The 12,118-nt window shown below is 32.2% G+C and overlaps 1 protein-coding gene across 1 annotated transcript; it reads left to right on the top strand.

The window, feature by feature from the left end:
- The first annotated feature begins 9,004 nt into the window (after positions 1-9,004).
- Positions 9,005-12,118, top strand: LOC112468360 (putative fatty acyl-CoA reductase CG8306). The gene is made up of 7 exons (XM_025037494.1): positions 9,005-9,536; positions 10,120-10,371; positions 10,510-10,759; positions 10,842-11,034; positions 11,156-11,395; positions 11,481-11,738; positions 11,820-12,118. The coding sequence occupies exons 1-7, from the start codon at positions 9,345-9,347 to the stop codon at positions 11,956-11,958; spliced, it is 1,524 nt and encodes a 507-aa protein (XP_024893262.1). The 5' UTR covers positions 9,005-9,344; the 3' UTR covers positions 11,959-12,118.

The raw sequence follows: 12,118 nt of genomic DNA, 5'->3' as shown, positions 1-12,118 counted from the left end.
GGCATTGAAATAATGTATTTATATAAAAAGCAACTTTTATGTTTACCAAATGTTAATAGTTAAAGTTTATTGTTAAAAATAAATCGCTATGTTTTTGTATATGTATATATTACATTTTATTTATTGAGTGCTTTCTCACAATTTCACGTTTCTCACAGTACCTACTTACATCCTCTTTTTCCATTACAGGTATCTTATCCAGGCATTGGGATAAGATGCCAGTTTTGGAGGGATAAACATATTTGTAGTTGAAAATTTTTACAGTCACACTTTACTCCTGCACAATAGACCATATAAATTTATATTTGTCCACATGTACACACAATGCAGAAAGAAACCGAATGAGCAAAAAGATAATTGATGGATAATTGACTATGTTTTACTGGCGCAAAAAAACTGTGCACAGTATTCTTGTGTGTCAGTAAAACATAGTCAATTACCTATCTGTCAATTAATTTAGATGTAGGATTAATGGAGTCGGGGGATGGTTTAGGTTTAGATGCTTAAAAGTTAGAAGTATATTGTACTCACTGAACCAGTAACGTTGATTATTTTTTTTACAAAAGCCATTTGTAAAAAATTTTTATTTTTTTTACGTTAGATTGGGCGCGATTATTACTTGCAGGATGGGTGACCGACTGAAAGAGTGGAGTTTCGAGCAGGAGGCTGTTGTTCGCACATGGCTCAGGAACGTAGTTGTTTGATAATCTCTAGTTGTTCGCAATTGCATTTGATTTTTGACAGTATTTTTTACATTTCTGCTGATATTCTATCGACAATTTGCACCAGACACTTTCAAAATCTGTTCTCAATAGATTCGGCTGTCCGGATTATTATAACTAATGTTAAAAAAAATAAAAAAATACAGTTTAAAAAAAAAGTAGTCAACGTTACCTGTTCAGTTAAGTAAGCAGAATTCATACTGTAAGCATAATTTCCTAAACCTAAACCCTAAACCATTACTCGACTCTGTATTAAACTATGTGGAAGACATGGCGGATATACTATGTGAAAGACGCGGAAGATATACTGTATTTAGGGCCGGTTGTTCCACCTTTCGATAAATCTCGGCTTACTCGACAGATTACTACGTATAGGATAAATCTTACCGGGTAGTTTACCAGCTATTTAGTGAGCGTTGTTCCACGGTTATTAATCCTATACAAATTCTATATTATCATATTCGTTAAATAAATCTGGACGTGGACGAACTGTATATCGCTTGCAAAGCACCACTATATGTATATATTTTTCATCAGATTCTTTGTTATCATCTTCGTCACCATAAAGAAATTGATTTTTGCATAATCCTGGTTCGTGAAACGTCAAATGCGTGAAACGTCAGATACACCAGCGCTGGCGCATCTCCCGCTGACGGGGTATGATTTCTAATCCCACTACGCATTTATCTGTCAGATAAGTGGCTTACACGGTACCCAAAGTACCGTGTAATTTATCTGTCGATAGTGGCCATTTACCAGAAAGTTAAATTTTACCGAGAAATGGAACAACGCTCTACAGACATTTATCCATCATATAAGTTACCAGATAGTTTATCTGAAAGTGGAACAACCCTTAAATGGAAAAAGAAAACTGCTTCTTCACTCGATTTTTACTGTAATATGCATAGTGGACTAGCGAATACATAGTGGTGGTAAAGTGCAAACGGAATCAAAGCAGTATAGTATTGCAATTGAGGACAATCGAGATTAAATTCAATTGTGATCAATGCACAAATGGTCGGTACCGACATAGAATTTTGACCAATATCTATATGTCCAATTGTGAACGATACATAATCGATTCAACCACAATACATAATCGCAATGCTGTTTGATTTCGTTTGAATTTTATCACCGCTTTGTATTTGTTTCACACAATGCATATTACAGTAAAAACTGAATAAAGAAATGGTTTCCTAAGGCAGTGTACTTTTGGTTAGACCGCAAGTATAGGGCTAAGTCATGCAGATTAACTAAATCACGATTTATCGAACTAGGAGCTAGTCAGTCTTTTACGATTTATAAAATAATCAGTCTTATAAATGTGCAGGTAAAGATAAAGGTAAAGGTACTATTTTCTGACCAGTATCAAACTACCAGATCCTTAGGAACAATATTCACAGTCCGAGCGTATACTCCGAATGTCTGGACAGTCTTAAGACTACCATCCCCAGCAAATAAAATGACCATACGACATTTCGAGTATGACGAGAACGATCTTGAGTACAAGATCGGACCATGAGGTATGCCTTATAGGATCCAAAGCATTTATTTGTGCTTTATTTTTTGTTATAAGAATCATAACAAAACAATCGCTATCGAGAACTAAGGAAACTTTTTGTTAATTTCATTTTTCCGAAATGAAGCTAATAGTGAAATTAAATTGAATAATAAAACCTATAGGTTTTATTAACTATAGTTAACATTGAATGAAGAATTAAAGTTATCCAATTATTTGCAAGATTTTTTACTAAAATATTATAAATTCTAATATAAATCCATAACATAAATTTTACAAAAAACTTAAATAATTGCAAAGATACAAGGTGATAGGCACCAAGCGGCCGATAATTGAACTAAAGTGTGTGATCCTTCATGAGTTTGTAACAATCTGATATCTCAACAGAGAGCAACAAATCTGGTATATTTGTTTTACCGTTTTAAACATTTAAATGGAATACTATAATTCTCACGTTGTGTTCTTTAAATGTTTTATTTTTTTAGCGCTGTTAGTAAATTTATGCTGCACAATATTGATGCCAAAGATTATTTAAACTAAATTTTGATTTTCATATATATATTTTAACAAGAAAATGTACACTGTAATAAGAAAAGTGTTATTAATAAACAATTATTATTAATTAAAAGTGAAATAATATATTTCTATACATATGTTGCGTGTTTGAATAAATTACTTTTAAGAAAAGTTTTGAACATTAATAAAGAAGTTTTGTAAGGAATCCCATTACATCAACAATCGATAATATATCGATCTTTATAATTACCTGCGGACTGCGGACTATCCAGGATTGATAATAATATCTCGTCGGTGGAATAGTCGAAATAAATGTCCGTATATATCTACAGATGGTATTGTTAAAGTGATCATTCTACGAATCTGGCATGATACGACAAAATTGATAATAATACTGCACGTATGTTATTAATAAGTTGTCGTATCTGGGACTGTATTCTCGAGCCTGCCCTAATGGTTTTCGTATGCGACTTTCTATTTGAAAAGCATTGAATTTCGCATGCGAGTTTCATGAAAACGATTCGAGAATATAGGGCCCCTGAACTTGGAATCCATAAAATCGAATGTGCCATAATTTGCAGTTCTATGTGTATAATAATATGATACCAGACATATCCCAGTTTGTCCAATGGGATAATATATATATTGCACCTCAAGAAAAATATAATTATGTAAATTTATACATGTTTTTGTATTTAAAAAATAATTATTTTAGACAAGCAAAGCTTATTTTAAAGAAAATTGCTTAAATTTTAAAGAGATTGTTTTTAAACTTTAACGAAACAATACTGTGATTGTTTATCACGCAATATCTTTTTATATTTTATGATAATATATTTAAATGTTAAAAGATATACTTGTTTGATAAGATCCGAAAGTTTTAAGTATGAAAAGTTTGATATGGCGCGCAGTCGTTATCTTCATGTGGCGATTGTAATGCGATTCTGGTAATGCAAATTTTTAACAATATTTATGTATAAGGTAAATAAATGTAAAAGGTACAAATATAAATAAAATCCTCGAATCTCTTGGTCTCAGGAATGTTTTACTGGCTGATATTTGTAAATGCCGTTTAAATTTTATATATTATATATATAATATTTTTTCCCCTTGTATAATCTTATAATCCGTATATGGAGGGGTAAAAACCGCAATTGCGATGCAATTTATGTATTCTACAGATTGCATCTATGCACACAAGAAAATATTTTTAAAAATTTTACTTACACCACTGTGGTTTTTACCTCTCCATATATATAGAAAAAATTATATAAAAAGAATAATTAAATATAATTACCGAGAGTTTTGGATTTTACTGCATAATTTTCAGCAATGTGTACATACGTGTTGTTATATTTTTTATTTTGTTTTTATAAGTTGCATTGTATATAATATCTTTATAATCCTCATATATCTTTTTAATCTTAAAACCGTGTCAACGCGAATCTTTCATTAGAGACTTCGAAGATATTTTATTGTTCGCATTCGCCATATATTGTATCCGCCATTCTGGACTTTTTACATTTAAAGTACTAAAACAACTGTACGTTTATCTTAGACGTTCGGTAAAGCGGCGCACGTCGTACAATCCTTTTAACGTGCCTCGTTTTTGCGAGAGATTTCGCATTTATTTGCATGCAATTTGCCTCGCGTACATTGTCATACGTCAAACATAACGTCGGCCACGGTCGAATGCTTACTTTAAACACAAACTTCATTACCACTCGTACCTCGCGTCACAAATCGTTATGAAAAAGCCGACACACGACATATACGAGCATTCCAGCATCAAATACCCGACTTAATTGTAAGCTATAAATCAATGCATCGTCACAATCTTGAAATGCATTATGTTAATCATTGTACAATGCTATTTTTAAAATCTCTCTGTCGTCACAGGTTTACGTATACCAGCAGCCATTTCTCGTTCGTAATCATCATTCAAACGATTATTATCGCTTCAGATAATTATATCTTATCAAATCAATTTCACGTGTGTTATTTGTTTGTTTGCAAATCAAAGTGCAAGATATTTATGTGATTAAGAGGAAAAACTTGACTCATCAGTTGGTGAGACAATTATAATTACAATTCAAACAAAATAGTTAAAATTGAATTAATTAAATTAAACTAATTGAAATAATTAAAATAAGTAATTAAAGTTAATACTATTAATACGTGTATTCTGCAAGCTGGAGTCAAGTCTTAATTTTAGCTATCGTCTTACATTCGGGATTTATTGTATATCCTAAAATCGGATGCAAATTACAGATTGCTTAGAGTTAATATTTAAAAATGCAAATGGTTGGGTTTGTGTTTAAATCTAAACGATAAATCAACCTGGAATTTTTTACAACGTTTATATATCAATCTCCTATATTTTATTTCTCTTTTTATTTTAATATAGAATTCTATATATAATTTTATACGCTGTGTTTGTATGTACGTGCACACATATATACGTTATACGTGTAAGTATAATTCTGATTTTCGTATTACGGCACGTAAAATTGTGTCCTGAATTCTCATGCGTGTTATAAATCATGTAAAGTGAGATCGATATGACCATTTCATTATTACGAGATAATTATGTTAATCGTCACATCGTTTTTCTCCGCAACAATAAGTTCAAGAATCCTTGAATTTATAATCGCGCAGCTTTAATAATTCATCAGGTTTCTGTGTTAAATCGTATAGCGATCTACCGGTTTAAAGCGACATGATACTTTTACAGTCAATACCTCGCTGTTATATACACGGCGAAAGTAGTCAATTACCTGCTATTAAATGTGAAAGTGTCTGATTGCAGTCGCGGTTACCTTTTTTCTTGGAACTTCAAGATCTTGAATATACAACAGAATTTAATAAAACACGGAAAATGTTATTGGCGAGTGTCGGGTCCATCGTGAGTCCATTGCACAAAAATTACAAAAATAATAAAACTGCTCTTAATAATGCAGATACAAATATGTCTTTTCGTGAAATAAACGTATATGAAAAGCAAGATGCAAAAGATATTTTTAAAACATATCTGAGAAATGTATATAAGGTAATGAGATTTGCGTGTCGAATAATGTAGATTAAGCTTTAAAAAAAAAATATCAAGAGATATATAAATTTTATAATGTGCGTCACCGCAAGAACATGCACTTATCGGAGGGCTCGTGTTATTTACAAAGACGCTGAATAAATCATGTTTTTACTTTTCACATATCGCAAAAAGTGCTAATGAGAAGTGCACCGTCGTAAATTCGATTTATATACGCTTCACTTCCGTGTATTGCGAATGCACGCAAGAAGTGAAAATTGCCGCGCATGCAAATGCTTGCGCGGCGCAAAGTAAAACTGACCTGAGACGTACTTTAGATTGCGGCGTAGTGTAGTTTCTTTTTTTTCAGCTATTCGAAGAAATGAGCTCTATCGTGCGTTGTGAGAATCGCAAAGATTGTCCGCGACTTAAAGATTTTGCACCTCATTATTTATCTTAGACCGAGCACTTTCAACAGAATGACCGAACGCCGCGATTGACTAACAAGTACCATAAATGCTTTAACATCTCGGAGACGCGTGACTTCCACGATAAAAGTTTGCGAAATCTCAGGATTACGACGATCAGCAGAATGGCTTAGATAAATTTCAATCGGTTATTGCTGAACAATAATGGCTTTATAAGACTTCTTTAAAAATTACGCAAAATTTAGTGAGAAATCAATTTACATGGGAATATCGTAATTAATTTGAATAGTAATTATTATAAAATCTTGAACGTGTTTTTAATGTAATTTGATGTAATTAATTATTAATATATATATACAGTACCGATCAAAAGTATTGAATCGCTTATGGAAAAGGACGTCGTTACTTTAATGAAGAAAAAATGTACATAAAGTACGTTATAAAATTTTATTTTAGTACTGTTATTTTATACTTTGATTATAGGAATATTTTGAGAAAAAAACAAAGATCTTAATGATCTAGTTGACGATAAATAATTATTATTGATGAAAAATGTTCAACGTCAATTAAAATTATTAAGATCTTTATTTTTCTCAAAGTATTCCTATCAAAGTATAAAATAACAGCACTAAAATAAAATTTTATAACATTTATGTACGTCTTTCTTTATATAAGTGATGCAATACTTTTGACCGATACTATAGTATACTTTATCATATATTTTCTTTATTCGATTACATGTTTTAACTGATCAATGTTAAAAATTTCAAAATATTTTTTGCAGTTTCTTCAAATTTTAGGTTTGAAAAATATATTTGTAATTAAGTATGTTAATAAAATCAAAAGAAAAAGCAAAGATTGAAATAAACACTTTATTTTTTAATACGAAGATTCACATTCAAATCCGTATATAACCCTAGAATCGCTGATTGTACAACAAACTCGTATGCGAAGTTATATATGATGTGTTTCTTTTTGTCAAATGATATTTTTTAGCGTTTTTAGATTAAATGGATCAAAGACGGGTTTGTACGAAATTCTATAATACAGAAAGAAAATGTATAAAGGAAACACATCTCTTTTTCATTTCTACCCTGATTAACTCGATTCTTTAAAATTTTAATTTTTTTATCCCAGTTAAATCTAATTAATTCTATAGTTAATTAAAGTTAATTCTAGTTTACAACCACCAATTAAAATGGAAAATGCTGTTCAAAGCGCTGTCTCTTAGTTATGTGTTTTTAATAACTATTCTGATACAGATATCTATATATATTTAATTATATGAAGTAAGAAGCATATTCAACTACTTTTGTTTCAATTAATCGTATATAAAACCTAATCATGTGCATGAAGAAAAAGAAAAGATCTTTTTCTTTAAATGTTTTTCAAACTCAATGCAATATAAACACAACAAATTTTGCTTGTACATACAGCTCTTTTTGTTAAAAAGTAACAAATCGTAAAGATCTTTTTTTATCGTTCGGTTCGTTTTAAGGCTACCTTGGTCAAACCTCGATTAATTTAATGGTCAATTAACTTGTCTTCAATACTTGTTTTATTTTGTCACATAGATAGAATTGAATTATTAATTTTTTATTGTTTAAGAAGCTACATATATCTAGAACTAAGAAAAGTAATTTTTGACCATTTTTTAGTGAAAAATTTTTTTATTAAAAAATTATTATATACATCTTAAACTATATATATTTTTATCTATTAAAATTGTAAATTTTATTTAAAAATTAATAAAATTAAGGATGTGGCAGCCATTTCCGTGAAGCGGTTTTTTCTAAACAGTTTCCATAGAAACCAGAATATATATCTTCATTGATGGTTTTTGTCTGAAACAAAAATAAATTTTTTTTATCAAAAAGATGAAAGAACTAGTCCTTGACGTAACCGATTTTAATAATATTGATTTTTTACAAAACGGCGATATAGATAGATGATTTTTTTGCTAAACACTGTTTTTTCATGTTTTTGAGAAAAAATATTTATTTTTGTTTCAGAGAAAAATCAAAAAGATATTCTAGTTATCGCGGAAGCTGTTTTAGAAAAAACCGCCTCACGGAAATGATTGCCACATCCTTAATTTTATTAATTTTTAAATAAAACTTACAGTTAATTCATACATAAAAGTATATAATTTAAGATTTATATAACGATTTTTTAATTAAAAAAAATTTTTACTAAAGAAATGGTAAAAAATACCCTACTTTTTCTTGTCCTAGATGTATGTACTGTAGTCCCTTTATATAGAAAAAAAGATTTTAAATTATAAATAAATTGTATAGTTGAAAATTTTGCTGTAAAATATAATTTTGCCAGTTAAATTGATCGACGCCGACGATTACAACTTATTTGTATTAACATGGATAAAATGATTAGTTTCTTACGATTTAATATTATATAGACAAAAAATTATGGTAGACATATATAAACAACAAAAAATTAACAATCTTAATTATTAATAAAATAAATCACGTATTATTTGGTAAATTAATCATCCGATTAAGTTAATCGGAGTTATTTGATTGAAATTAATATCCATTTCTACTCCAACGTAGATTTTACTTTAATCTCGGTTTAACTTTACCTTTTATCTTTTTTTTTTCTAATTCTTGGAACTAGAAAGAGATAAAAAGTAAGTTAAACCGAGATTAAAGTATATAATCTGCATTGAAAGAAATAGACGTGAATAAAAAATAAAAGCTCTTGAACTAATGATTTCTCTGTGTTTCCCGCATTCTCGCTCCATGCGCGAAGGCGCGGGCGCAGATTGCAGCGTGGCACGTCGACTGGACTGGTTGGAGCCATACCACATACCACTCCTGCCAGGCTGGACTGGTTGGAGAGTTGGACCCTCTTGGAGTCGTTCACCGGAGTCGGAGCAGTCGACGCGTAACGGCATTGGCATAACCGATTCTCGTGTTGTTTGTATTGCACGCGGTGCTACTCGCTGCTTCTCGTTCGCTCCGATTAGAGTGCGAGTGTTGAGCCGTTGAGTAAGTTGAGTTTGGTTGAGATTCGATCGAATCGTTCGTTCCTGACTGTGAGAAGCTGACTCCTCGTCGTCAACGGAATCGCTCCTGCCGTGCCTGGTTAATCAACGTGCGAAACCGTTAACAATGGCATCGCACGTAACGGACTTTTACAACGGTAAGAACGTATTCATCACCGGCGGCACCGGTTTCGTCGGCGTCTGCCTGATAGAGAAGCTCCTACGATGCTGCCCGGACATCAAGAACATTTACCTGCTGATGCGGCCGAAGAAGGGAAAGCAGATCGCGGAGAGATTGGAGGAATTGACGAAAAACTCAGTAAGTAGCACACCACGAGACCTCGTCCGTGGAATCCGGTTCTCCTATATTCTCCCAGCCAAGGCTGTCGAAAGAACAGATTTCTACGAAATGTCTATTATGAACTTTGCAAAAAGACTACGAAAAAGGGATATAGGAACGTACAAAATAAGCAAAATGCAGTATGACGACAGATTGGCAGCAGATTTGCTTGCAAAAAGAAATATAACAGTTTGTCAATGAAATACAGATTGAATGAAATAACAGATTAATAGCAGACATTAAGCAGATTTTGATATATTTGTTACACAGGCTACATTCCGATATTCACTACCAGTGCTGAAAATTTGTAGTATATGTTACAGATTTTCAAAACTGTGAATATCGAAACCGAGCCATAGTTTGACGTTAGCAAAGCAGAATCTGTGTTTGACATTTCTGTCATCAATTTGCTGCCAAATTATATCAGATGGCTTTGCCAGTGAAACATGAGCTTAGTACGAACCGAATTGATGCCAATTTGCTAGAAATTTTTGATCAAATTTTCTATCTGTTGACATATTGTGTACAATCTGCTTACTGAATTATATTCGTTTTCACACAGGTCTTTAACAGATTAAAGGAGGAGAAGCAAACCGATTTATTTAAGAAACTAATCGCAGTTGCTGGGGACGTTGGGGAAGAAAATTTGGGATTGTCCTCGCAAGATCGAACAACCTTGATAAATAAAGCGGAAGTAGTTTTCCATTCAGCCGCTACGTTGGACTTTGAAGCTGATCTAAGAAGCACGACAAATATTAACTTGTTAGGAACTCGCAGGATTGTTCAGCTCTGCCGAGAGATCAAGGATCTCAAGGTAAACCGGTATTTTAAAGAGATAATTAATTTACGTAATTAACTTACCTCTGTATTTTTTATGTATATTTATTTATTTTTATGCACAATTATTTATTTTTATTTTACAATTGTTTTTGTTCAACATTTGCCATTTTAGGCGCTAGTTCATGTCTCTAGTGCGTACGTTAATTCAGTGTTGCACGACGTCGATGAGATAGTGTATCCTGCGCCAGCGGACGTGAATTCATTTCTCAAGCTGATCGACAGTCTGGATGACGCTACTTTAAATTCCAAAACGCCAGAAATATTAAACGATCATCCAAATCCTTATACGTTTACCAAACATTTGGCCGAGCACGAAGTAGTAAATGGAGGCCTTCCATCGACTATCGTTCGTCCTTCGATGAGTGAGTTTACGTTTAATTACGACACAGTTATCTGATCATTAGTATACATGTGACTATACTTCAAACAATTTTACATATTTAGTAATAGGAGCGTGGAAAGAGCCAGTTCCCGGATGGACAATATCGAAGAACGGACCGCAGGGTTTTATATTAGGCGCTAGTAAGGGCATTGTGAGAAGGTTGCCAGTTGCAAAGCATCTCGTTTACGATTACATTCCAGTAGATATAGTAGTAAACAGTCTGATTGTCGCAGGTTACAATGTCGACCGTGACAGGTAATTTTGAAGATAAAAAAAGAAATTTGATTCTATATTTTACTTTATAAAAAAACACACGCGCTTTCTTTGAATTATAATTTATAATATTTATCTTTTCTGATATAATCTGTGATTTTAGCGACAAAGGATTAAAAGTGTACCACTGCACATCTAGCACGTGTAAAGCTTTCAAGTGGGAGCTCGTAGAAAAGGACATTAACACCTATTTACACAAGTATCCGTTACGAAGCGCCGTTTGGTATCCATATCTCAAGTTTCTACCGTCGCTCTTCTTATTTAGAATCTCGGCCATCTTCGTTCATTTTATTCCCGCTTACATTTTGGATGCAATCACAAGATTATGCGGAGGCCGTCCTATGTAGGGTTAAATATTTTACCTAAAACACTGATTTGCCACAAAGTTCCTCTTGAACAATTGAAATATTCTTTACTTTTTTTTTCAGTCTGGTTCGTTTGCATACAAACGTTAATAAATCGTTGGGGCGCCTTGAGAAATTTATCTTTCAAGAATGGAGATTTAACAATCCGCGTTTGCTGCAATTGCACGAATCGTTATCGCCAGAAGATCAAAAAATATTTATACTCGACATTAGATCGTTAGTCTGGAACGACTATTTTACAGATTTGATACAAGGTGTCAGAGCGTATCTTCATAACGAATCTCCGAAATCATTACCGAAAGCACGCTCCAAAGATAAAATGTACGTATATTTGATTATGTGATTATATGAATAAGTCGACGTTAATGACTTTGTTGTCATTGATATACATTTTTGTTCCAGACTTATGATTGCTCATCTGGGCTTGCAAGCTTCTCTGTTAGGTTTGATCTGGTGGCTCGTTAAAGTTTTATTCGCTACAACGTGGACAAAAACTGGTTTAGTGGTACCAATAACATATTTGCTTTTCGATCAATTATAAATGTAATACTCTATTTAAATCTAATAATCTATAAACGTAATGCTACTTTTCTCAATTATTCATATACAGAATTTATACATAAAATTAATTTTTTATACACAGATATATATGCACATACGTATGTCATATACTCTTTATATCTAGATTTTTTTATATCAAC

This window comes from Temnothorax curvispinosus, unplaced genomic scaffold, assembly GCF_003070985.1.
Source record: "Temnothorax curvispinosus isolate PA1 unplaced genomic scaffold, ASM307098v1 QBEX01018401.1, whole genome shotgun sequence".
NCBI lineage: Eukaryota > Metazoa > Arthropoda > Insecta > Hymenoptera > Formicidae > Temnothorax > Temnothorax curvispinosus.
Note: the sequence above shows the minus strand (reverse complement) of the source record. Positions and strands in the feature narration are given on the sequence as shown.